Here is a 25,764-nt window from a genome sequence, read left to right as displayed (position 1 = left end):
CGGTTGTCTTTGAGCGCGGCTGGGGACGATGGGTGCCTGTCGCTCCGATCCTCCGGAGGCGCGGGGGGTGTGTGTGTGTGTGTGTGTGTGTGTGTGTGTGTGCCCCGATGGCCGAGTTGGTTCGCCTTTCCAACTCAAGTGAGCCTTCCATTTCAGGGTTAGCTCTCCATCCCTCCCCCTCAAAGCCCTCCCTCCCATCTCAGCGGGGATGATGGGAACCGGAGTCCCCTTGAAGCATCAAGTTGGAAGAGGCGCGCACCTCTCGCCCAGCCGAGCGCACGACAGTTGATTCCAGCTCCCCAAGCGATTTTTTTTTTGGGGGGGGGGCTGGGTGGGATTAAAGGGGCGGGGACAGGGGGCGGGGCCTGAGAGGGGGCGGGGCCTGCTCCGCCCCCTCCCCCACCCCCGAGGCCGCAGGTAGAGCGAAGGCAGCCTAGCTGCGGATTCCGCAGTCGAAGTCAGTCCGGCGGTGGAGCGCGCAGGAGCCGAGAGAGCGCCGCGTAAAAACGCAGCGGAGCCCGGGAGGGAAGCAGCTCAGCTGAGCCAGGCCTTTTTTTTTCCCCTTCCCTCCCCCACTTTTTCCCCTCCCTCTAGCCTCGGCCCGGCCATGGGGAAGGTCCAGCTCTTCGAGATCCGCTTGAGCGACAGCCGGGTGGTCTACAGCCCCGGCGAGCCGCTGGTGGGAAGCGTCACCGTCCGCTTAGCCGGAGCTCTTCAGTACCGCGGTAAGCCTGGCCGGGTTGGAGAAGGTGGGGGACGCTCTCGCTGCACCTGGCCGTTTGGGGTAGGTGTGTGTGTGTGTGTGTGTGTGTGTGTGTAGGGGGGTGGGTTCAACCCAGCTGCCGAGGGCCTGGGGAGGGGTGTGTGTCCTCCCTCTCTTCCTGCCCCTGCTCAGGTTGGAAGGCGAGGAGAGGGACCCCCACCCACCCACCATCCTCCCAGGGCCAAGGGTCTCTGTGGATGAGGGTGGTTTTTTTTTTTGCAGCCCTGGGTTGGGTTCTTCGATGAAGGCAAGGCAGGCCTCTGAGTCTTCTGGTAGGGCTTCCGAGTCTTCCTACCCAGGGATCTTTCCCCCCGCCCACCCACTTGGGGGCTCAACCCAAGGGGAGTGGTGGACACCCCGAGACGCGGCTTCTTGGGAAAGGGATTCACCCGGAGCCTTCCGGCTTTGGAGAAGGCCTGCCCTCTGCTAGAGCTGTAACTTTGAACCTGTTTCCTGTCTGAAGCGGGCGTGTGCTTGAAGCTCTCCGAAGAACTGGTTTTAGCCCAAAGGGGGTGTGTGTTCTCACGGGGAAGGAAGGCGTAAGGTGTCGTGGGCTCTTTGCTTGGGTGGGTGGGTGGGTGGGAGAGTCTGGTGCGTGTCCACCCTGTAAGGTGAGGCACAGACTGTCATTGGTGACTTAGAGGGTGAAAATGTAGCCCCCCAGCCTTTTATTTCCTGAATCACACTCGATTTGTTAGATCCCGAAGGACTCCTGGGTGGTTTTTCAGGACCGCAATAAACAGCTCAATCTTCCAAAGAGGCGAGCCTTTTATCAAGCTGCACCTGTGTAGTCCTCAAATCACGGCCGCAGCTCAGGCCAACCTTTCTCCGGCCGAACCAGACGGTTGTTCAAGGTGAATGTGGGTCCCACTTTACGACTTTCCTCGCCACGGTTGTTAAGCGAATCACTGGCTGCTAAGTCAATCCGGCTTCCCCCTCGAATTCGCTGGTCGGAAGGTCGTAAAAGGGGATCCCGGGAGACCGCAGCAGTCATGAGTGCGAGTCAAGTTGCCAAGCCTCTGAGCTCCGATCACGCGGCGGTGGGGAATGCGGCAACGGTTGTAGGTGGTGAAAAAAAATGGCCCGAAGTCCCTTTTTGCAACTTTGGACAGCGGCTAAACGAACTTGTGAGTGGAGGACTAGCTCCACACGTTATGGCCCCACCATCCTCTGGAAGGGCTTTGCTTTTGATTGCTCCTGGAAGGCAGTTGACGTGGGCTCTAATCCCAAAGGGGCTTTTTTCACGAGGCTACTGGACTTTCTTGTTTTCCTTTGAAGACGTTTCGCTTCCCATCCCAGAAGCTTCTCCAGCTCTGACTGGATGGGAGGAGGGAAATGGAAAGATTTATACTCCTTGCAGACAGCTGGTCATTTGCAGTCTTTTAGAGAGTCGTGGAAGCCACTTGGAGGTTTACCAATGCTCTTGAGGTCATCTGGAGTGGTCAAATGGGTGTGGAGCCTTCTTGGAGCTGCTGAAAGGACCGTGTTGTAGACTGGAGCTAGAGGATGTCCTATCCCTCCCCTTCTGTTGAGGGAGGGCTGTTCCGTGTTGACCTAGATGGCCTCTCGGGCCCCTCTTTCAACCCAGCGGTCCTCCTTTGTCTTTCTAGGCTCCAATCTAATTTCTGCAAAGTAATGGCTCTAAGGTTAGGACGATTCCCATCTTGAACATCGCGTGGTGGGAAGCCTTGAAGACCTGGGTAGCCGTGGCTTCTGGCTATATACTATCCTGACAGCCCTTGTGAGTCATAAACCAGCTTCTTCGGAGTGATGGTTCCTCATTCAGAAACGCCACTAAAACAGGAGAACTAGAGTCACACCCAAGAACTAGGAGTCTTGCCGTAGTTCAATTCTAGCTTCTTTTGGGCCATCCAGATCCCGAGAGGAATGGGGAGAGGTCCTCGGGGGTACCATCCACACAGCCAGGGTGATGACATAAACATGGATTATCAGCTGAGCAGGGGATAATGCCGAACCCTAAAGTGTTAGATGACTTTTCACAGGGGCTTTGTTGGGTTATTAAATAATATGGAGAGAGGAGAGTTGGTGCTAGTTGTCTAACCCCTTTGGAGCTCCTTGTAAGGGGGGGGGGTGTCTCACCATGGCCTCCTTTAAGCCTGCCAGCAATATATCCTCCTCCTCCTCTTCCTCCTCCTCCTCCTCCTCCTCCTCTGTGTAACATTAAAATTCTCCATATCCAAGGAATTGTTTCTCTTGGCCGCCCAGTCCAGCCCGAGCGAGCAAGGATTCAGCCCAGAAGGTCTCTTTTCCGCATCTGAGGTCAAAAAAGGAATTCCCAAGTGACATGGCAAGAATTAGAATTAAGTCCAAGGTAAATCTCCTTTCTCCTCGAATCCTTCAATTTAGGAGGAAAGGCTGTTTGCAGAGCCACGGATTTAGTTTTGTGGCAGTCCTTGTGGACTTTGAATTGGGCGAATCCAGGCTGGATGCTGGTGGCCATCCAGATCTACGTGGCCTTCAACATTCTTCTAACTGGGTTCTTCGGGGCTGATTGGGGCTGGGGAAGCTGGAATGTTGCAACTTCCCATCCTCCAGAATTGTATATAGAATAGAATAGAATAGAATAGAATAGAATAGAATAGAATAGAATAGAATAGAATAGAATAGAATAGAATAGAATAGAATAGAAGAATAGAATAGAATAGAATAGAATAGAATAGAATAGAATAGAATAGAATAGAATAGAATAGAGCTGGAAGGGACCCTGGAGGTCTTCTAGTCCAGCCCCCTGCTCAAGCAGGAGAGCCTATACTGTCTCAGACAGGTGACTGTCTAGTCTCTTCTTAAAAGCCTCCAGTGATGGAGCGCCCACGATTTCTGGATGCAGGTTTTTCCACTGGTTGATTGTCCTCACTGTCAGGAAGTTTCTCCTTAATTCCAGATTAATTAATTCTTAATTCTCTCCTTGATCAGTTTCCATCCGTTGTTTCTCGTCCTCCTCTCTGGTGCTTTGGTGAACAACCTGACCCCCTCCTCTTTGTGGCAGCCCCTCAGATACTGGAACACTGCTATCGTGTCTCCCCTATTTCTTCTTTTCTTTAGACTGGCCAGACCCAAGTCCCACAGCCGTTCTTCCTATGTTTTAGTCTCCAGGCCTTGGATCATTTTAGTTGCTTTTCTCTGATTTTTTTCTATATTCTCAACATCTTTTTTGTGACATGGTGACCAAAACTGACACAGTATTCCATTTATTGCCTTTGTATTTGTGTAGTGTTGTGTGTTGAACTGTGCAATCAAGGTGGTCTCTACTTGAGGTAGGGAAGTAAGGCTGTAGAAGGTTGGATAAGAGGGGAATGACTTTCCACAAAATATTTGCCAGGGATAAAAGCCCAAGGCTTCCCTTGTTCTCTTCCATTTTTTCCCCAGACAAGGATGGCCCTGAGCAGAAGTAGGACTGGGAAGAGAATTTGTTGACTCAAGTGTTGTTTGAGCAGTTGGATCCCCTGCAAAAAATTCACACCTGTCACCTTTGGAAGGAAGGAGTAGCTGCAACATGCCATTTCTTTGTTTCTGCAGGTTCCTCACCAAGGAATGGCATTTATGTGTCGTACGTGGGCGATAGTTGTCTAAGCCCGAACAAAACATTTCTTTTGTTGTTAACATTTCTGCGATTCAGTGAGACATTTTTCTTAAGTGAGTTTTGCCCCGTTTTATGATCTTCCTTGCCTCAGTTACTAAGTTACTTAAGTTAGTAACATGGATGTTACTGTTAAATTAGTAACATGGATATTACTGTTACTTAAGTTAGTAACATGGATATTACTAAGTTACTTAAGTTAATAACATGGATGTTACTAAATTACTTAAATTAGTAACATGGATGTTACTAAATTACTTGTTAGTAACATGGATGTTACTAAGTTACTTCAGTTAGCAACATGGATGTTACTAAGTTACTTAAGTTAGCAACATGGATGTCACTAATTTACTCAAGTTAGCAACATGGATGTTACTAAATTACTTCAGTTAGCAACATGGATGTTACTAAGTTACTTCAGTTAGCAACATGGATGTTACTAAGTTACTTAAGTTAATAACATGGATGTTACTAAGTTACTTCAGTTAGCAACATGGATGTTACTAAGTTACTTAAGTTAATAACATGGATGTTACTAAGTTACTTAAGTTAGTAACATGGATGTCACTAATTTACTCAAGTTAGCAACATGGATGTTACTAAGTTACTTCAGTTAGCAACATGGATGTTACTAAGTTACTTAAGTTAGCAACATGGATGTTACTAAGTTACTTAAGTTAATAACATGGATGTTACTAAGTTACTTAAGTTAGTAACATGGATGTTACTAAATTACTTAAGTTAGTAATATGGATGTCACTAATTTACTCAAGTTAGCAACATGGATGTTACTAAGTTACTTCAGTTAGCAACATGGATGTTAAACAAATCCAGTTCCAAGATATCTCGGAGGCCACCTAGATGAGTAAGTGGGCACAGCTCTTACTCAAGACTTGAGATCATAAAGCCGGGCCCTAAAGTTGAGGAGACCCGGCAGCGTGAGGCGGCAAATTTCAAGGGTCAGTGCATGGTTGCTAAGCAACCGCAAACTTGTTGAGATGGCCCTTTTTTGTCCAAACACACCGACTGGCAATCTGTCTTGGCTCTTTTCCATCTGCATGCGTGGATGGACACTCACTCACACCCACCCTGAGCCGGCTGCCCCTTAGCTGCTCTTTCTCCAAACTTTCAACATCTTTTTTTTTTTTTTTTGGAACGTGGCGACCAAAGCTGGATGCCGTATGAAGTAAAACTGTTAAGTCAAGGACTTACTCAGCAATTAATGAAGGGCTGTTACGTGCAGGGGCTGGGTGGGTGGGCAGAAATACTGCTTTGCAGAGGGTTTAAATTTGCATGCAACGCAGTGGTTTCTGCTTGGGCTTCTCCCAGATGTGGGCTGAACTGCCCCCATTCAAGGCTGGGTCCAAGACAGAAGCTCTGAAGCAGCGTCCCCACTTCTTTTGACAGCTGCTGTATGCAGCTTCCCAGATGTGCTGGAGAAAGCGAAGGCCGTGTTCCAGTGTTCAACTGCAAAAGGGAAGCTGAGGTTCTGTTTTGAAATGGAAGAAGGGGTAGTAAGTCTTGAGCACACTGCTCTGGACTTCTTTCCTTCCTCCCTCCCTCCCTCTCCCTTCCACCCTTCCTTCCTTCCTTCCTTCCTTCCTTCCTTCCTTCCTTCCTTCCTTCCTTCCTTCCTTCCTTCCTTCCTTCCTTCCTTCTCTCCCTCCCTCCCTCCCACCCTTTCTTCCTTCCTTCCTTCCTTCCTTCCTATCTTCCTTTCCCTTCCTTCCTTCCTATCTTCCTTTTCCTTCCTTCCTTCCTTCCTTCCTTCCTTCCTTCCTTCCTTCCTTCCTTCCTTCCTTCCTTCCTCCCTCCCTTCCATCCTTCCTTCCTTCCTTCCTTCCTTCCTTCCTTCCTTCCTTCCTTCCTTCCTTCCTTTCATTCACCCATTCATTCACGCTTTCTTCCTCCCTCCCTCCCTCCCTCCCTCCCTTCCCTCCTTCCTTCCATCTTTCCTTCTTTCCTTCCTGGCCTCTTCATCCATCCTTGGGTCACCCTGGGCCCAGGAAAGCTGGAGGGGACAGCGAAGCGAGGCGACATCGACCCGTTTTGCAAACTCCCACCATTTTCCCCGCAGAGTGGGAAATTTCTTGAAAAGCATTCAGAGAAGAAAAGCAAGCCACTCGCCACTCTTGGGAGGCAGCGGCTATGAATAATTCCCCACACAGACCTACATTTGCACACACTCCTCCCTCCTCCCTCCCTCCTCCCTCCCTCCTCAAACAAAACCCAAAGCTAAAAAGCACACCCACCCCAGGCAAATCTCCAAAAAGACAGAGAGAGAGAGAGAGAGAGAGAGAGAGAGAGAGAGAGAGAGAGAGAGAGAGAGAGAGAGAGAGAGAGAGAGAGAGAGAGAGAGGGAGAGGGAGAGAGAGAGAGAGACCTTGGCCAAGCGTGGAACTAGATCTGTTTGTGCAAAGGGTGGATTCTTATTCCCTAAGAGATTCGGAAAAGCCTGGCTTTGTTCCCAGATTTGGGCTTAATGCTGGGGTGGTGGTGGGGAACGTGTTTGAGGAGGGGAGGGCACGCTGCCCCGTCCTGTTTTATTGTGTTTATTTTCCAACCTTGTTTTGTCTACCTTTTTAAAGTCTCCTAAGCAAGTAGGAGGCCCATCGGAGTGGGCGGCCACGCCACATTGAATGAAAAATAATAATAATAGTAATAGAAAAAAAATAGTATTATTATTATTGGGGTGGTTAATTGCAAGGGTGGCAATTAGCTCAAGCGGGCCCTGGGCTCCTTCCCTCCCTTCCTCCCAACCTGACTTACTAGACTGGGTAAGTTCGTGGCACTGAATGGCTGCTTGCTCGTCTCTGGCTTGAGGCAAGCCTGGTTTGCCCTGATTAAAATGCAAACTTGGTTTTCGAGGGCTATTAATACGACGTCTTGTTATTGGGCTTTGCAAAAGACGTCTGAGCTTCTGGGAACAGGAGCTGCCTGTCTCTCTCTCTCTCTCTCTTTCTCTCTCTCTTTTCTTTCTGTTTTCTTTCTCTTCTCTTTCTCTCTCCCCCCCTCTCTTTTCTCTCTCTTTTTCTCCTTTTCTCTCTCTCTCTTTTCTTTCTTTCTTTCTTTCTTTCTTTCTTTCTTTCTTTCTTTCTTTCTTTCTTTCTTTCTTTCTCTTTCTTTCTTTCTTTCTTTCTTTCTTTCTTTCTCCTCTCTCTCTTTTCTTTCCTTCTCTTTCTTTCCTCTCTCTTTTCTTTCTTTCTTCTCTCTTTTTCTCTCTGTCTTTCTCTTCCCTTTCTCTTTTCTTTCTCTCTTTCTGTTCTTTCCCTCTTCCCTCTCTCTTTCTTTCTCCTCTTTTTCTCTCTTCTCTTTCTCTCTGCCCTCTTTCTTTTCTTTCTCTCTCTGCCCTCTTTTCTTTCTTTCTCTGCTCTCTCTTTTTCTCTCTCACTTCCCTCGCTCTTTCTCTCCTTTCTTTCTCTTCTCTCTCTCTCTTCCCTCTCTCTCTCTCTCTCTCTCTCTTCCCCCCCCCCTGGATTAGGAAAAAAAAGGTATCCACCAAAATGTAACACTGCTACTCCTCGACGTACGACCCCAGTTGAGCCCAAAATTTCTGTTAAGCGAAACATTTGTCAAGTGAGTTTTGCTCCATTTTTCGACCTTTCTTGCCTCAGTTGCTAAGTGAGGCGCACAGACATTAAGTGAACCCAGCTTCCCCATTGACTTTGCTTGTCAGATGGTCGCAAAAGGGGATCACGTGACCCCCTGGGACGCTGCGGCCATCGTAAGTACGAGTCAGTTGCCCAGCATTTGAATTTGGATCATATGACCCCGGGGGATGCCGCAATGGTGTGAAGTGTGAAAAACAGCCATAAGTCCCTTTTTTCCCCCCGTTGACATCGTAACTTTGAATGGTCACTAAACGAAATCTGGTAAGTCGAGGGCTTCCTGTAGCTTGGAACCAAAATAGGGACGGGGTGTGTGTGACGAGATGAAAAACGGAGGAGGAAATAGAATGGAACTGGGTTGCAACAGAACAAGCAGAGGAAGGGAAAGGCAGCGGGCCAAACCGCTGGCAGCAAAACCCGGAGATCCGCGGAAACATTAAAAAATAATTTTAAAAATTGGCTTTGGAGCGAACCGTAAGATGACGGGGTGTGTGTGTGCGCTGCAGCTCTGCGATGCCCCCCCCCCAGGAGCAATGCCAGATTTAGCCCTTCTTGAATGATGTGCTGAGACGGAGGCGCCAGAGAGGGACTGGCTGGAGCCAGGACGGAGACTTAAATGTGATTTAATTCCTTTTTGTATTGCACGGTCATTAAAGCTAAGTAGGAAGAATCGTGCATTTAATGTGGGCTGGTCCCCTTCCATCCGATCGTCGCATCTTTCGTCCAGTTGCGGACTCCGTACGTGTGATTAAAGTGGCTTGATTTTGGCTTAGCGCAGAACAGAGGGGGGGTGTGTGGTATTTTTTTGCCCTGTTAATATTTCCTTCCTAGTTGGAATGACAGGAAATGAAGAGAGTTTGATCTGGTGGTTAAGGCAACAGGCTAGAAAGCAAGAATCTGTGAGTTCTAGCCCTGCCTTAGCCAGGAAAAGCAATTGGGTGATTTTGGGCCAATCACCAGGAGGTGAGGAGTTCTAGTCCCGCCTTAGGCGTGAAAGCCTACTGGCTGACTTTGGGTCAATCACCAGGAGATGGTGAGTTCTAGTCCCGCCTTAGGCGTGAAAGCCTACTGGCTGATTTTGGGTCAATCACCAGGAGACGGTGAGTTCTAGTCCCGCCTTAGCCATGAAAACCAATGAGGGGATTTGGGGCCACTCACCAGGCGAAGGGAAGTTCTAGCGCCGCCTTAGCCATGAAAACTGGCTGGGTGACTTTGAGCCAATCCCTAGGAGATGGTGAGGTCTAGTTCTGCCTTAGTCATGAAAGCCGGCTGGGTGACTTTGGGCTAATCCCTATCTCTCTCAGCTCAGCCCACCTCACAGGGCTGTTGTTGTTGTGGGCCAAACTGGAGGAAAGTATGTTGGCTACGTTCACCACCTTGAGCTATTTATAAAAATAATCAAGGTGGAAGACAAAGAAACTTTAAAAACACAACAACGAAAAATGAAAAAGGCTAAAACATAAGCGGAGGCGTCTGGTCCTGGGAAGAGACAGCGCCAGCTGAAAACCAGAAATATGGGTTTGGAATGATGGAACAATTGAGGAATCCTGGCTTAAGTGACACGCGATTTGCTCTGTGTCTGACACCTTGTAACCGAAGTAACAATGTAACAGAGTTGGAAGGGACCTTGGAGGTCTTCTAGTCCAACCCCCTGCTCACGCAGGAGACCCTGTATTGTTTCAGACCAATGGCTGTCCAGTCTCTTCTTAAAAACCTCCAGTGATGGAGCACCTACAACTTCTGGTGGCAGGTTGTTCCACTGGTTAATGGTTCTCACCGTCAGGAAGTTTCTCCTTAGTTCCAGGTTGCTTCTCTCCTTGGTTAGTTTCCATCCGTTGCTTCTCGTCCTGCCTTCGGGCGCTTTGGAGAATGGCTTGACCGCCTCTTTCTCAAACAAACCATGCTTGAAGATTGTGATGGAATCTCTTTTATTTGCTGCTTCTCTGGATTCATGAGTCGGCCCCAACTATTCACCCTCCTCCTTTTTGATCTTCCAGCCATCAAAGTGAGCTGCGTGGGCTCCTGTGGAGTGTCCAACAAAATGAATGACACGGCGTGGACAGTGGAAGAGCAGTATTTCAACACTACGCTGTCCCTGGCGGATAAGGGTAAGAAGGTAGCGGGTCCTTCGGAGATGAAGCTGAAGAAGAAATACGTGTTAGGTGGCTTGCTTGTTTTTCAGGCTCTAAAGATCCGAATCGTTGCTTAACTTCTTAATTTTCTTCCTTGGATTGGCCTGGCTGGCAGAAAGAGAATTCTTTGGTGGAGAGCTGGGAGTTTTGAGGTGATGGGACCAATCACTAGGAGACTGTGAGTTCTAGTCCTGCCCTAGCCATGAAAGCCAGCTGTGTGACTTTGGGCCAATCACCAGGAGACGGTGAGTTCTAGTCTCACTTTAGCCATGAAAGCTAGCTGGGTGACTTTGAGCCAGTCAATAGGAGATGGTGAGTTCTAGTCCTGCCTTAGGCACAGAAGCTGGCTGGGTGACTTTGGGCCAATCACCAGGAGACTGTGAGTTATATTCCCACCTTAGTCATGAAAGCCATCTGGGTGTCTATCATGGCTAAGGTCCCACCTGGGGAGAGGAGGAGGAGGAGGAGGAGGAGGAGGAGGAGGAGGAGGAGGAGGAGGAGGAGGAGGAAGGAGCCCGTGTCCTTTGGGAGGATTATCTGAAAGAACCAGCACACAATAATGAGGGGAGGGAAAGTTCCCAGTTATGAACCTAGCCAAGTCTCCAGCTGCAATTTCCTTGCTGGAAGAAAAGGAGCGAGATTCTCTGCATAAAGTTCAAGGTGCCCGAGAAACAAACTTGCTATTGTGGAACTCTGAGCCGGCAGGGAGGGATCACACCCTGGACTCAGTGACCCTGCTGGCTTCAGGATTGGCCAATCCTCCGTCCCCTAATCTCCAGAGCCCATTTCTGCCTCCCTGCCCCACTCCAGAACAATGTTTGTTTGCAACATTTACCTAAGATAAAAGGGAGAGGAATTTGGAGGAGGAGGAGGAGGAGGAGAAGGAGAAGGAGAAAAAGAGGAAGAGGAGAAGGAGAAGAGGAGGAGGAAGAAGAGGAGGAAGAGGAAGAGAAGCAGCAGGAGGAGGAGGAAGAGGAGGAGGAGGAGAAGAGGAGGATTTGTTATTGTTATTGTTATTCCTCTGCTGGAATATTGTACCTGTCAAAGAGCATGGGTTTAGATTTAACAAGAGAGTCAATGTGTTTACAGCTTCCTCCTCCTCCTCCTCCTCCTCCTCCTCCTCCTCCTCCTCCTCCTCCTCCTCCTCCTCCTGATCAAAAGAAGGAAAGAATTTAGGACCTTGACCCCGAGGCTAGTAGATCTAGACTAGGATTTCAATTCTGGCAGACCTTCTGCATTCAAGAGGAGTTCCACCTAACTAAGGCATGCAATGGCACTTCGCATTTTGAAGTTCCTGCTGTTACTGTCTTCCCACCGAACACCCCCCCACCCGCCCCCCACCCACCCCTGGATCTGGCCAGCTTCCTCAATTTTGCAATTCAGGCTTCCTTGCGGAGTGCAAAAGACGCTCGCTGCCCCATCGAAGCAGGAAACCTAAAACCTGAGCATGCTTAGGACCGTACTTGTCAGCTCCTGGCTCCTGTTTCCCCACACACACACACACACTTGACGTCACCTTCCTCCCCGTTTGCAGCAAAGGCGAAATGAATCGCGCAACTTGGCAACCACGAGCTCTTGGCCGAAAAGATGGATTCGGATCAACAGTTCAGCCACCCTTGCTTGGGTCGCACAGCTTTTAAATGCTCAGAAAGTCGGTGGCGGGGGGGGGCAGATTCGGCGAGGATTTCCCATCCTTCTGGGGGGCCACCCGGAATATTCTTTTAGTCCCGCAAGATGTGTCTTCCAAGAGGCCACAGGTGGTTGACCTTTGCCTCCGCTGTACATTTTTGGAAGCCGAGCCAAGTTGGACCCCGTGGAGGAGACCTTGTCTAGAAATTTCAGAGACTGATGGCGTTGCCTAGTTTGGCAATGAAACGTCTGCAAAAATTCACAGAGCGCCAAGGACCCCCCCCCTCTTCGGCCTGATGACCAAACAGAAAAAAAAGAGTGCAACTGGCGAACTCGGTTGCAACAGGCTAGAAAAAAGGATTATTATTATTATTTTTTTACAGATCGCTGCAGCTAAACAAACTTGAAGGGTGTGTGTGTGTGTGTGTGTGTGTGAGGAACGAGATCCGAAGCCTGGACAATTTGCCGGCTGGTCCATCCTACCCCTGCCCCCTTGAAGAAAGAGAAGTGGCACAATTAAATTTAAAAACTAATAATACAACGCGGCTGAAGTTTTAAGCAAGGGGACGGCCAGCCTCCGAAAGGAAAACAGGTTGAAAGGAAGCTGGAGTATGTAAGAAACGCACACACACCCTGCCCCCTTGGAAGTTACAAAGTCCGAAAGAAAAAAAGCAGCTCTACCGGTTTATTATTCCATTCTGTTCAGTTCTCTCTCTCTTTTTTTTTCTTTTTTTCCTCTGATGACTCACCCCAAATTCCTCTACTCTACGCACCCCGCTCTGCTGGGCACTGAAGGAAGGTTGCGAGTCCACAACTTAATTTATTTGCTTCTGGCAAGCAAAGTCAAAGGGGCAAACTGCCATGCTACTAACTTAACAACGGGGTCCAGGATGTTTGTCAAATGGGACCAAATTCATTGAATAACAACAACAACAACAACAATATACAGGTAGTTCTCAACCTACCAGGGACGCGGTGGCTCAGTGGGTTAGGACGCTGAGCTTGTCGATCAGAAGGTCGGCAGTTTGGCAGGTTGAATCCCGAGTGCCGCGTAACAGAGTGAGCGCCTGTTATGTGTCCCAGCTTCTGCCAACCTAGCAGTTCGAAAGCACGTAAAAATGCAAGTAGAAAAATAGGGACCGCTACGGTGGGAAGGTAACAGCGTTCCGTGCGCCTTTGGCGTCTACTCATGCCGGCCACATGACCACGGAGACGTCCTCGGACAAGCGCTGGCTCTTCGGCTTTGAAAGGGAGATGAGCACCGGCCCCTAGAGTCGGAAGCAACTAGCATGCGTGTGCGGGGGAACCTTTACCTTTACCTTAGTTCTCAACCTACAGCAATTCTTTTAGTGACCATTGTAAGTTACAACGGCCCTGAAAAAGTGAGTTATGACCATTTTTCACACTTACAACCACCACAGCCTCCCCAGGGTCACGCGATCAAAATTCAGACGCTTGGCCACTGACTCATACTTATGACGGTCGCCGTGTGTGTCCCATGGTGGGGTGGTGTCATGTGATCCCCTCTGGTGACCTTCTGACAAAAGTTGAGGGAAAGCCAGGATCCCTTAACCACGTTCCTAATTTAATCCCTGCCGTGATTCACTTAACGGCGGTGGCAAGGGAAGGTCGTAACCCGGGGCAAGCTCACTTCATAAGCGTTCTCCCGTAGCCACAGATAAACGGTGGTGAAGTCGTACTTGCCATTTCTATCAAAACAAACCCGTCTCGATCCCGCAAACCGAAAGCCACATTTCATCTTTTCCGAGCCAAGGAAGGGCAGAAATCCAAATGGAAACAAATTGTAGATCGTGTTTCTTTTTTCTTTGAATAACGCAACCCATCGGATCCCTCTCAACTTTTTTTGTTGTTTCCTTTCGGGCCGTGGGAAATAATAATAGGCATTTTTGTTTACCGCCTCCAAACGCTTTTCTATCGTTCCCCCCCCCCCCTGTGGAATGCTGCAATCCTGAGAAGCAAGCTTGCAAGTCGCCAGGACTTATTTATTTTTTTTCTCCTTCTGGGCCGGAGGCAGAGACGTGTGCATTGTTTTCGCGCTAATGGGGGGGAAAAGGAGGAAAAATGTCTCTCTAATTTTTTTTTTCACTGCAAAGTTTTGCGGCTTGATTTTCCCCCCCACCCACCCCCACCCTTCTTTTGTGTGCTTGGCTCCGCTTTGCAAGAAGCTGGCAAGGTGAAGAGTGATTTTCAGCCATTTGGGGAAGGAAGTCAGCGGCTTTTCTGCATAATACCTTTTTTTCTTTTTACCCTAACCCCAGAGGTATTTTTAGCTGGGAAAAACCTTTGTGAAATACTTTTGCGGAGCAGGGAGACACTGGGCTCTTTGTCCTGGTTGAGAGCGACGTCCGTTTGGGGCGGAAGCTGGACTTAATGCCCTCCTTTCTCTTCCGGGGATCAAGCCATCATTTTGGGGGGAAGCATAGGATTGCAGAAACTGGTCTTAACGCCTCCTGTTTCTTATGAGTTTCCAAATTCTTTCCCACAAAGCAAACTCAACAGGTGGCAGCTAAGCAGGATCGGCTAGGGCTCCCCTTTCGGATGGGGGAACGGCCGTCCAAGACAGCCGAGGCTGGAAAAGTCAAAGCAATCCTTGGAAGATGGCTCCTTTTGAATTGTGGCTCAAGCAAGGCGGGTGGTGAAAGTGAATTTGGCTTCCTTGCGCGACCTTTCATGCCACAGGGGTTTAAGCGAGTCGCGGCAGTCGTTAAGGAGGAATTGAGCAGGACACGGGATGCCCTTGCGGTTTATAAAATGGGAAACAGGGGCCGAGCTTCTTTGGTTTTAAGCAACTGCGCTCCGAAAGAGACGGAGGGTCCCAGGAAAAGAAAACGTGACTTTGGTTGCCCACAGATCATTTGGAAGCCTCCGTTCTTTGCCTGCGACAAATGGCCGAACTTCTCCCTTTCTGATGGATGGGAAAGGCCAGGATTAACCCCACGTGTCCTTATTTGCTCCAGAAAAAAAAAGGAGTTTCTTTATTTGGCAAACAAGCCCCCACATTTAGCCACTTTTGGACGGGCTTCAACATTTCTCATCTTCTTCCCACATTTCTTTGTGAAGCAGCTGCGAGTCGTCTTCGCAGAGTTGGAAACAGAACTGGCTGGAAAGCGACCAATTCCTCTTTGTTATATATATATATATATATATATATATATATATATATATATATATACATATATATATATATATATATACACACACACACACGCACACATATACATATATATATATATATATATATATATATATATATATATATATATATATATATATATATATATATATATATATATATATATATATATATATATATACATATACACATACACATACATATATCCTAATGCTGCGCTTATTGCATTATGCTTTTTCTGCAATTCTGGCAACTGGATTGGAGCCTGTGGCTAATGGATCTCTCTGCAAACGCTTAACAGTATTTCTGAACAATATATATATACATATACACACAGTGTTACCGGATTCTGCAATGTACTTTTGAGTCGATGGCAGGAAGTTGCTGCTGACCTTTGGATACCCCTGTCTGTGCATTTTGCTTAATTCTCCCCTGAAGAAGAGCGGAGAGTCTAAAAGCTTTCTGATAGATGGTTTTATTAAAGATCACTGACGGAGCTCTTATCTACTGCCTGAGTCCCTGAGACCCCAGGCTAATCTATCCCTCGGCATTAAATTACTCCCGGTCTCCATCTCCTGGCTAAATGGAGCCATAACACCCGAACTTTTGGGCGGGGCGGGGGAGGGTGGGGCGGGGGGGGGGGCTGGGAAAGAAAAGGAAATTGCATTTATTGGATGGGTTCAAGCTTTCAATACCGATAAAGGAGAATATTTGTAAGTCAGGGTTGAAATGAGGGTCCTTTGGTGCTCTCTGAGCCTGGCGGTTTCCTTGCAGACGTTTCATGACCCAATTAGGGAACATCATCAGTGCTGGAAGGGAGTGGGGTTTGGAGGAGGAGGAGGAGGAGGAGGAGGATTGTGGGGACCTTGGTGCTTGTTGAGCTTGGTGGTTTCCTTGCAGATGTCTCATGACCCAACAAGGTAACGTCATCAGTGCTAGAGGGGAGTGGGGTCTGTTGAGTGGAGGAGGAGGAGGAGGACTGTGGGGACCTTGGTGCTCGTTGAGCTTGGTGGGTTTCTTGGAGACGTTTCATTAGCCAAACTAGGTAATGTCATCAGTACTACTGGATGTAGTACTAGCAGGGAGCGAACCCCACACTCAGTAGCACTGATGATGTAACCTAGCTTGGCTAATGAAAAAACTGCAAGGAAACCACCCAGCTCAGAGAGCACCAAGGACCCCACAATCCTCCTCCTCCTCCTCCTCCTCCTCCTCCTCCTCCTCCTCCCCCAAACCCCACTCCCTTCTAACACTGATGATGTTACCTAGTTGGGTCATGAAACGTCTGCAAGAAAACCTCCAAGTTCCAAGAGCACCAAGGAAACCCCCTCCCCCCCTCAAGATTTAAATACTGTAACCGTTGCCCGGGAGTATGAAATCTTCGTCCCACCATTTCTGGATCTGACCGACAAAAACAAAACAACATGGACGGTTTGCCCATCGGATTGCTGACCAAATGTCTCACTTTTTCCCCCTTTCCTTTTGTTCTTCTGTTTTTCAGGGATCTTGAGCAGTGGCGAACACACCTTCCCTTTCCGTTTTTTGCTGCCAGGTAGTTGGGATATTTTTTTTTCCCCCTGTTCTCTGGGACAGGTTTGTGATTACCTACTGTAACTCCACACTCCTCACGTGTTAAAGTGGCCTGTGCTTAGATAGCTGGCCGATTGGGGTGGCAAATGTTTAATTGCCAGCTGCTGCTGCTGCTAATGCTGCTGCACAAAGGCTAGGATGAAGTTAGGGCAATGGCTGGGTTACAATATTGGGCACGAGTGCTATTTAATTTTTATTTCTTCTTTTATTGGCGGAAACCTGTCTGTCTTTTAGGATACTGGATCGTTCGAAATAAGCAAGTTAGCTTTTACTGATGGGCTAGGCCAGGGGTAGGCAACCTTGGCTCTTTTATGACTCATGGACTTCAACTCCCAGAATTCCTGAGCCAGCTTGGCTGGCTCAGGAATTCTGGGAGTTGAAGTCCATGAGTCATAAAAGAGCCGAGGTTGCCTACCCCTGGGCTAGGCAGTGTAATGGCTCAACTTTTAATCACTTTAATTTTGGGACAAAATGAAACAACTGCCTTAAACTCTAGTCTGAAGTTGGATCATTGCTTCCTTTCCTTTCCTTTCCTTTCCTTTCCTTTCCTTTCCTTTCCTTTCCTTTCCTTTCCTTCTTTCCTTCCTCTCCTCTCTTCCTTTCCTTCCTTCCTTCCTCTCCTCTCTTTCCTTCCTTCCTTCCTTCCTTCCTTCCTTCCTTCCTTCCTTCCTTCCTTCCTTCCTTCCTTCCTTCCTTCCTTCCTCTCTCTTTCTCTCTTCCTCCCCTCTCCTGAATGAGAAGCACCAGCATAATAATTAGCTCCTTCTAAATCAGCAAGTTTGGGAACCCCAAAGGTTTGCCAAGAAAAAAAGTTTATAGACAGATAGATTTTTTTTTTGTTGTTTAAATAGTGTATGCTTGTCCGGAGCTGCGTGCACGCAACTTGCAGAAAAGGCCAAACTGTTTAGCAAAGAGTTGTGGTGTTTTATCTTCCTAAGAATATTTGACCTCTTTAAAAAAATAAAATAAAACAGAGCTAAATTCTTGGCCTTTGAACCACGGTGTGCCCTTCTTAGCTTCTCCTTACGCCTTGCAAGCTGATGAGATTAGAATGAGTTAGCCCTGCCGTGCTTGCACTGGCTTTTAATTTTTTTGCAAGAATCGATGCGCCTCTGATTTTGGGGGGGAGCACGGCTGGGCTTTTGCTACACACCCTTTCAGTCCTCAGTTAGTTCAAACTACGAGGAAACGGTGGGTTGGTTTTATTTGTTTAAAACAGCACGCATCTGACTTCTCTTTCTTCCGGAATGTATTTACTTTTTTCTTTTCTTTCTTGAAAACCAGCCTCGGCCCCCACCTCTTTCGAAGGCCCTTTTGGGAAGGTGGTCCACCAGGTGAAAGCGGTGATCGAGACACCCCGGTTTTCCAAGGATCACAAATGCCACAAGGTCTTCTATGTTCTCTGTCCGCTGAATCTGAACGATATCCCAGATATCGAGGCAAGTCGGGGAAGGAGGGTGAAGGCTGTTGACCCCGAGAGCTAGCACAAAATCCGGAAGCAATTTCCAAGTAAAAACAAAAAGTTAAATACATTCAAATTGATTCTTTGAATAAAAGAATCCATTTGACCTTCTCTGCCCCTCCTTGCTGTGGGGAATAATATATGCTTCTGTTTACTCATTAGTCTTTATCTCAATTCATACGATAAAAAAAAATTCAAATAATATAGGTGGCGGTGTCAATTTTTATTTGCGTGTTGGTTAACTCACAACCAAGACTTGAGGGTAGAGGTGTCTTCTCCAATGTATGGCGGAAGGAAGACCCACCGGTAGTATTGACGTGGTCTTGGTCCACACGCAAAGCGCAAATTCCTCCTCTTCTTGGTTGTGGGGATGACAGGAACTGTGTCGACCCACTAGGAGGCCGTGATGACTTAAGGGAGGTCTACTCAGCTGACCCAGCCTTCCCCCTTTTGTGTCTCATCCCTGCAGCAATTCAACACCCACTCCATCACCAAGAAGTTCAGCTACAAGCTTGTGAAAACTGGCAACTTGGTTTTGACAGCCACCACCGACCTCAAAGGTTACACCGTCGGGCAGATCATCCAGTTGCGAACAGACATTGAGAACAAATCTGGCCGGGACACTAGCACCATTGTAGCCAGCCTTATCCAGGTACAGGGCCTTGGGATGCCACATTGGGTGGGTGGGGTGGCCTGCGGATGGCCCTAGTTTGGGCTGGTACAGGCAAAAGATTTCTCCTATATTTGGGTCGACAAGGTGCTCGAAAACACTCAAGACATATGTATGTATGTATGTATGTATGTATGTATAGATACAGTAGATAGATAGATAGATAGATAGATAGATAGATAGATAGATAGATAGATAGATAGATAGATAGATAGATAGATAGATAGATAGATAGATAGGCAGGCAGGCAGGCAGGCAGGCAGGCAGGCAGGCAGGCAGGCAGACAGACAGACAGACAGACAGACAGATAGATTGATAGATAGATAGATAGATTACTGAGATGGATGGATGGATGTGTGAGTGGATGGATGGAAAGGGAAGGAAGGAAGGAAGGAAAAAGGGAGAAAGGAAGGACGGTGGCAGGGAGGGAAGGAAGGGAGGGAGGGAGGAAGGAAGGAAGGAAAGGAGGAAGGAAAGAAGTAGGGAAGGGAGGAGGGAATGGGAGGAAGGAAGAAGGAAGGAAGGAAAGAAGGAGGGAAGGGAAGAAAGAAGCAAGGGTGGAAAGGAGGAAGGAAGGAAGGAGAGGAAGGAAGGGTAGTTGGATGGATGGGTGGGTGGGTGGATAGCATGGGATTTTATCCTAAAATCGTGAAGGCTGAGGGACGACGCCTGGTCCTCCGACATCTCCCGAGTGTCCTGGAGCTGAACCAGGAGTCTCTGCAATCTCTAAATAAGCTGCGACTACACCGAACTCGTCTGAAATGAATTCCCCGGGTTAATTCCCCTGCAAAGCTTTCTTTGGCCTGTCTGGGATCTCCCTTGGTTCCCCTTCGAGCAGGGAACACCGCTTCTCCTGCTCTACCCCGGAGCGTCTGCCTCTTGATCACATGGCCTTTTCGTTTGCCTCCTTTGGAGTAGCTTCTCTGGGGAAATTTTGCCTGCTCACAAGTTATTTCCTTCTCCCCTTGACCCTTCTCTTTACCCACCCACCCCCACCTCCCTGGCTGCCAGAAAGTTGCCTATAAATCCCGACGGTGGATTTATGACTTGAGGACCATAGCTGAAGTGGAGGGCTCAGTTGTGAAAGCCTGGAAACATGCCGAGTGGAAAGAGCAGATCCTCGTCCCGGCGTTGCCACAATCCATCCTGCAAGGCTGCAGTCTCATTCATATCGATTACTACATCCAGGTGAGATCAGAGGAGGAAGGGGAGCAGGGAGGACTGTGGGGTCCTTATTGCTCTCTGAGCCGGGTGGTTCTCTTGCAGACGTTTCATGACCCAACTAGGGCATATCACCAGTGCTAGATGGGAGTGGGGTTTGCAAAGAGGAAGAAGAGGAGGACAGTGGGGCCCTTAATGCTCTCTGAGCTTGGTGGTTCTCTTGCAGACGTTTCATTAGCCAAACTAGGTAGCATCATCAGTGCTAGAAGAGAGTGGGGTTTGCAGACAGGAGGAAGAGGAGGACTGTGGGGTCCTTATTGCTCTCTGAGCCTGCTGGTTCTCTTGCAGACGTTTCGTGACCCAACTAGGGAACATCACCAGTACCAGAAGGAAGTGGGGTTTGCAAAGAGGAGGACTGTGGGGTCCTTAATGCTCTCTGAGCCTGCTGGTTCTCTTGCAGATGTTTCGTGACCCAACTAGGGAACGTCACCAGTGCTAGCTAAACATCTGCAAGAAAACCACCCAGCTCAGAGAGAACAAAGGCCCCCTCATTTCAGCCCTGAGCTACAAATATTCTCCTTGATTGATAAATAGATAATAATGCTTGCCCCAAATTTCAAATATCCTCCTTTGTTTCCAAACTGCAAAGCGCCGGGGAGGAATTTGGGAACCGTTGGGACTCGGTTCAGAAGACTAAGCCTTTGGTGTGTGTTTTTTTCTTCTTCTTTCCACAACACCCAATATAAATAAACACCAATTTCATCTTCTGGAACTGAACTAGTTCCACTTGGTTGAACTTTCTAGCGTGTTCAACTTTGGGGCCAGAATTCATGGGCTGAATATTTCACCCTTGGCAGTGGGAAACCCCTTCTGAATCCAGATTAACGCTTCTTTTGTTGACGTCTTACCAGCTGGACACTTTTTGAGGCTTCCCGGCTGTTTTTCCAAAGAGGAAGGTCGGTTGGCCCATTAGAGGATGAATGTACTTCGAGTTTGAAAGTTAAAGCCATCAGTCACTTTTTTGTAACTTCGAAACAGTTGCTAAATGAACCGTTTGAAGTGGAGGACCACCCCTACTAATAAGGATGTCCACCCTCCTTATTTTTGATCTTTCCCAGGTCTCCCTCAAGTCCCCCGACATCTCCGTCGCATTACCCATTTACATTGGCAACATCGCCGTGAACCGGATCCCCTTAAGTCCTTCTCACCTGGCCCCCAGCCTTCCCACACCGGTGGTTCCCAGCGCACCTCCCGAAGAAGAAGCAGCCGCCACGGGTCATTCCCACCCCATGGACAATATTTCGATCCCTACCAAGAGCCATTCCCAACAGCAGCCCTTCAGCTATGCCCCAGGATTGAGCTTCCCAGAAGCGAGGCTGGATTCGGACCAGATCACCTCCCCCAACCATCCCACTCTTTGCTTGTCGACGGGATCAACGATTCCTTATTACGCTGAGGGTGCCGTCGTTCCAGTGGCGACGGCCAGTTCTTTGATCCTACCGCCCGAGTATAGCACCTGGGGTTATCCATCTGGTAAGCTGCTGCTCGGGTTGGAAATAGTCTGGGGGTGGCGGAGAGCCGTCGGGCTCCAGAACACAAGGAAGACATGTGGAGGTTCTTCTAAGCAGTCTCCTTTATTGCCCCTCGCCTCTAGACAGAATCTTGCCAAAATGAAGCAGACGACTTGCGCCATTAGACATATACTTTGAGAACTGTTAGGGAGGAGCTGTCTTCACCCACTTTCTCCCACACAACCGATCTAAGCCTTGCTGCCTGTGAAATGCAGCCCTTCTGCAGGAGAAGAGAAGGCATTGACTTGGTTCTTGTTGAGCAATCAATCTTCTGAGTGGCAGCTTGACAGAAGGTCCCGATTCTTTGCACCTCTTCCCTCCTGGGATTCCAGACTGCATTCCACCACAGGACCTGAGATATGAATTTAGACTCCTTAGCTGGGGGTTGCAGGATAGCTGTAGAACCAAATAGGACAGAATAACAGTTGGAAGGGACCCTGCAGGTCTTCTAGTCCAACCCGCTGCTCAGGCAAGGCACCCTACGTCATTGCAGACAAATGGTTGTCCAATCTCTTCTTAAAAACCTCCAGTGATGGAGCACCCGTAACTTCTGGAGGCAAGTCGTTCCCCTGGTTAATTGCTCTCACTGCCAGGGAATTCCTCCTTAGTTCTAGGTTGGATCTCTCTTCAATAAGCTTCCATCCGTTGCTTCTAGTCCTGCCTTCAGGTGCTTTGGAGAATAGGTGGACCCCCTCTTCTTTGAGACAGAACCAGTGGTGGGATTCAGCCGGTTCGCACCACTTCGGCAGAACTGGTAGTGAATTTTTTTGTTGCCCAGGCCCAGAATGGACTTCCAGAAGCGGCATCCACACAGAGATTCACATATTTGAATCCCACCACTGGACAGACCCTCAATTGTTGGAAGACTGCTATCACGTCACCCCTAATCCTTCTCTTCTTTAGACTAAACCAGGGGTAGGCAACCTTGGCTCTTTTATGACTCGTGGACTTCAACTCCCAGAATTCCTGAGCCAGCCATGTTGAGGGGAAAGGGAGAGGTTTCCAAGCTGAGCCATGCTGGCTCAGGAATTCTGGGAGTTGAAGTCCACGAGTCATAAAAGAGCCAAGGCAGCCTACCCCTGGACTAGGCCCTACCCAATTCATATCCAACTGGTTCCCTTCTCCTCAATTTACGGATCACGATGTCTCCTCTTCTTCCTGTCTCACCAGAGGCACCTCCTTCCTACGAACAGAGTTGTAGCAGCGCGGCCTCCAGCTTCAGCAACGACAACTAGGCCATCTGAAGACCACGGTGAAATCGGGAGGAAGGACCATACCGGTGCACGGCGTGGCTTGGAAGAGGCAGTCTCACCCAGCCACAGGCCTGCTGGCTGCCCCGGACCAACACTATGGATGTTGTTGGATTTTTTTTACATCCCACCTGTGAACTATACAGTACAATCCTGCCACCTACTTTTGCTGCTTTACTCTCGAAACACCTGAGATGCCTTATGGGGAATACAGCGGGAATCAAAGAAGATGGATGGCCGGACGCTTCAATTATTCCAACGTCCATTTGGTTTCTGCGTTGTTGTTTTTTTGGAGTGCTGCTCTTGAATTCCCACGGTGGAATTGGCTGTCTGGACAGTTGCATTTTGTTCTCCTCGGCTATCCCCTGATGTTCTAGAGTTGTTTCTAGAGAGGATGGGCAAATACTATTGGAGAGCTTTTTTCGAGGTTCCCGTGGACCACAGGCATCCTTTTTTTCCCCCAATGACATAACGGTGTCAACAGGTTATCGGCAGGACTTGTTGCCGTCTTTCCAACTCTGTGCCTGTTTTTTTGGAGCTTTTTCAGGAAGTCTGCTGCAACAGGAGAAGACAGAAGATAGAGCCACGTCGTTTTTATAGTGTTGAGCCAGCCTTGGGTAGAAGAAAGATCTTTCTTGATGTTAGCTTGGTTCCACAGGGACAAAGAAATCCTAACGTGTTCAAGCCACTCTGGTTAGCCAGGATTCGTTCCAGATACATCTCTGAGCATTTTGTCTCTGAGCATTAGCAGGAGTTGATCCTGAACTTCTTCTCCGGAATCCTCCAACGTTGACTTTCCATCTGGTTGGTAGCATCTGACAATCATGCTTGGGTCCTACTTGTACCTCGGCCTTCCTGTTTCCATGAAACAAGATGGAACCGTGACAGGGGTAGAGAGAGACACGGCTAAAATTTAAAGTATCTCTATAATTTTGAAGAAAACAACCAAGACCTTACATCTCACGGACCTTTAGGCCACCTAGGATGTGGTCCTGATTGTCCCTTTGCCTGCGCCATCAGTTTATCTGGCAGGTGATCCCTGCCCAAAGGTGGCTGGCTAGTTATTTTTAATTATTGTCTTTTTTTTTAAAAAAAGTAATAATCTTCAAATGGAAGATTTTCTGTACCCTTTCCCACGTTCGCTGCCTCAATCTTCTCTCAAACCATCAAGGTAGCTTCAGCGGCTTGGTTTGAGGAGCAGTGACCACGTTTCCTATAATGCATTTCCTGGGACCTAAAACCTCTCTCCCCCCCTCCCCCATCTGATTTTCTTCTCCTTTTCTTCTTCACTGTGAGTTACTCAACGGTTACAATCTCCCACCCTTTCACAGGATCCCAGTTGCGTGGAGAACAACCCAGGGAGATTCCTCAAATTAACTGTTTTTATAAGGTGATTGAAACCTCTCTCTCTCTCTCTCTCTCTTTCTCTGTTTTCGATCGACTTGTTTTAACGGTGAAGTTTTTTTAAAAAAAACACACAACAATTTTAATGTATTTAATAAATTATTCTGAGAAAACTGCAAAAGGGTTTGATCGGCGCTCCTTCCCTTCTTCCTCTTCTGATTCGGCCTGGTGGTTTGGCTGGTCTTGATCTACTTCTCCTTAATCGGTTTTGCATCTGGAGAAACTGTAAAATTGCCAGGTTTTACATAAAGATGCAGTTTCCTTTTTCCTGTAAGCACCAGCTCTGGAGAGTTTGTGAGAAGAACAGAAAAGTATTAATTTCCTTCCGGGTGTCCGAAGCGGCAGACTCTGAGTGATATTTATGCAGATAGTCCCTGACTTACAATCCTAATCGTCATAACTTGGTTTAGTGACCGTTAAAAGGGATTGAAAAAAAAATAAGTGGCCATTTTTCCACACTTAACGACTGTTGCAGTGTCCCCAGGGTCCAAATCTGGAAGCTTGCCAACTCTGGCTCGTATTTATGACGGTCGCAGTGTCCCGGGGTCAGCTGATCCCTTTTGGCTATCTCCTTGACAAACACACTCAGTGGGGAAGCCAGGTTCACAACCGCGTGACTCATTTTACAACTGCAGGGGTTCCTTTAAGAACGGGGGCAGGAAAGGTCGCAAAACAGGGTGAAACGCACACATCGAAATGTCTTGCTAAGCCACAAAAATACGGAGCTCAGTTCTGCTTGTAAGTCGAGAATTACCTATGGTAATATGGGCTAGAGTTGTCTGTGGCACAAAACTGGGGGTGAAATGTGAGTTCGGGGTTTTTTTTACGATGCTCCTAGAAAGGAGCTGGATTGAAACATTTCCAGGTCATAAGGATGAGACTTGAGAGTCAAACATCTCTTAAGAGACCCCAAAATTAACCATTTTGTCACTGAATTTTAAGTGGCATCAAAAAAGGACCCAAGGGACGTCAGGCCTTGGGGTTGAATATTTGTGCCATAACAGATGAACGCCGGTCGATGAATTCACACAATGAAGTAAACCAAGACAGAGAAACCACAAATTTCCTACACATCTTGAGCTCTCAGAGTGGAACCTGTTGTTTTTAAAAGCCCAGGAAGTCTCTTCTCAACACGCCAGAGACTTACCGTTGTTTTTTCTGCCCGCTTAGAGAAACCCCCAAAACTTCAGAGGATTCCAGGTTTGTGAAGTGGGTTGTAGATAACGTCCCTTCCAGATGGAGATGGATCAAGTCTTGACTGCTTTTCATCACAAGGCTGAGTTCAGGCCGCACGCTAAGGGATAATGTAGTTTGGTTTTGGCTTAGTATGTTTTGTGAAGCCAGCAATCACCGTTGGTCAAGCAGAGTTTATAAATTTGCCGGACATGTGAACAGATTTGGCTGGAACGGGTGGATGAGTTCCAGAACCCTGAGTGGGCATCAAATTGCCCAACAATGTAAGTAACTCAAGAACCTCAGAATAACAAGAGTTGAAAGGGACCTTGGAGGTCTTCTAGTCCAACCCCCTGCCATTTTAGACAGAGGGCTGTCCAGTTGCATGCAGATATGCAGAATGGGTCCATTCTACAGCTGGAAATATTCAGTTCTCCCCTATTGCCATTGGTGACCCATCTGCTGGATGGTTCTTCAAAAATTAAGATGCCTCTAAGTGCCCAATATATCCCCTTGAGTTTCCCTTCCACCTTGTGACCTGTTCCTGGATCCAGATAAGGAATTTCAACGTGCTCAAGATAAATCACTGGGGAAATCCC

The 25,764-nt window shown here is 48.1% G+C and overlaps 1 protein-coding gene across 1 annotated transcript; it reads left to right on the top strand.

The window, feature by feature from the left end:
• Nucleotides 1–475: 475 nt before the first annotated feature.
• Nucleotides 476–22,756, top strand: ARRDC1 (arrestin domain containing 1). The gene is made up of 8 exons (XM_081339832.1): nt 476–725; nt 9,967–10,077; nt 16,386–16,436; nt 17,759–17,913; nt 18,406–18,588; nt 19,618–19,794; nt 20,886–21,300; nt 22,509–22,756. The coding sequence occupies exons 1-8, from the start codon at nt 608–610 to the stop codon at nt 22,571–22,573; spliced, it is 1,275 nt and encodes a 424-aa protein (XP_081195958.1). The 5' UTR covers nt 476–607; the 3' UTR covers nt 22,574–22,756.
• Nucleotides 22,757–25,764: the final 3,008 nt, after the last annotated feature.

Source organism: Vipera berus (assembly GCF_964194415.1).
Source record: "Vipera berus genome assembly, chromosome: 15".
NCBI lineage: Eukaryota > Metazoa > Chordata > Lepidosauria > Squamata > Viperidae > Vipera > Vipera berus.
The sequence above is the reverse complement of the archived record's forward strand: the minus strand, read 5'-3'. Positions and strand labels throughout refer to the sequence as shown.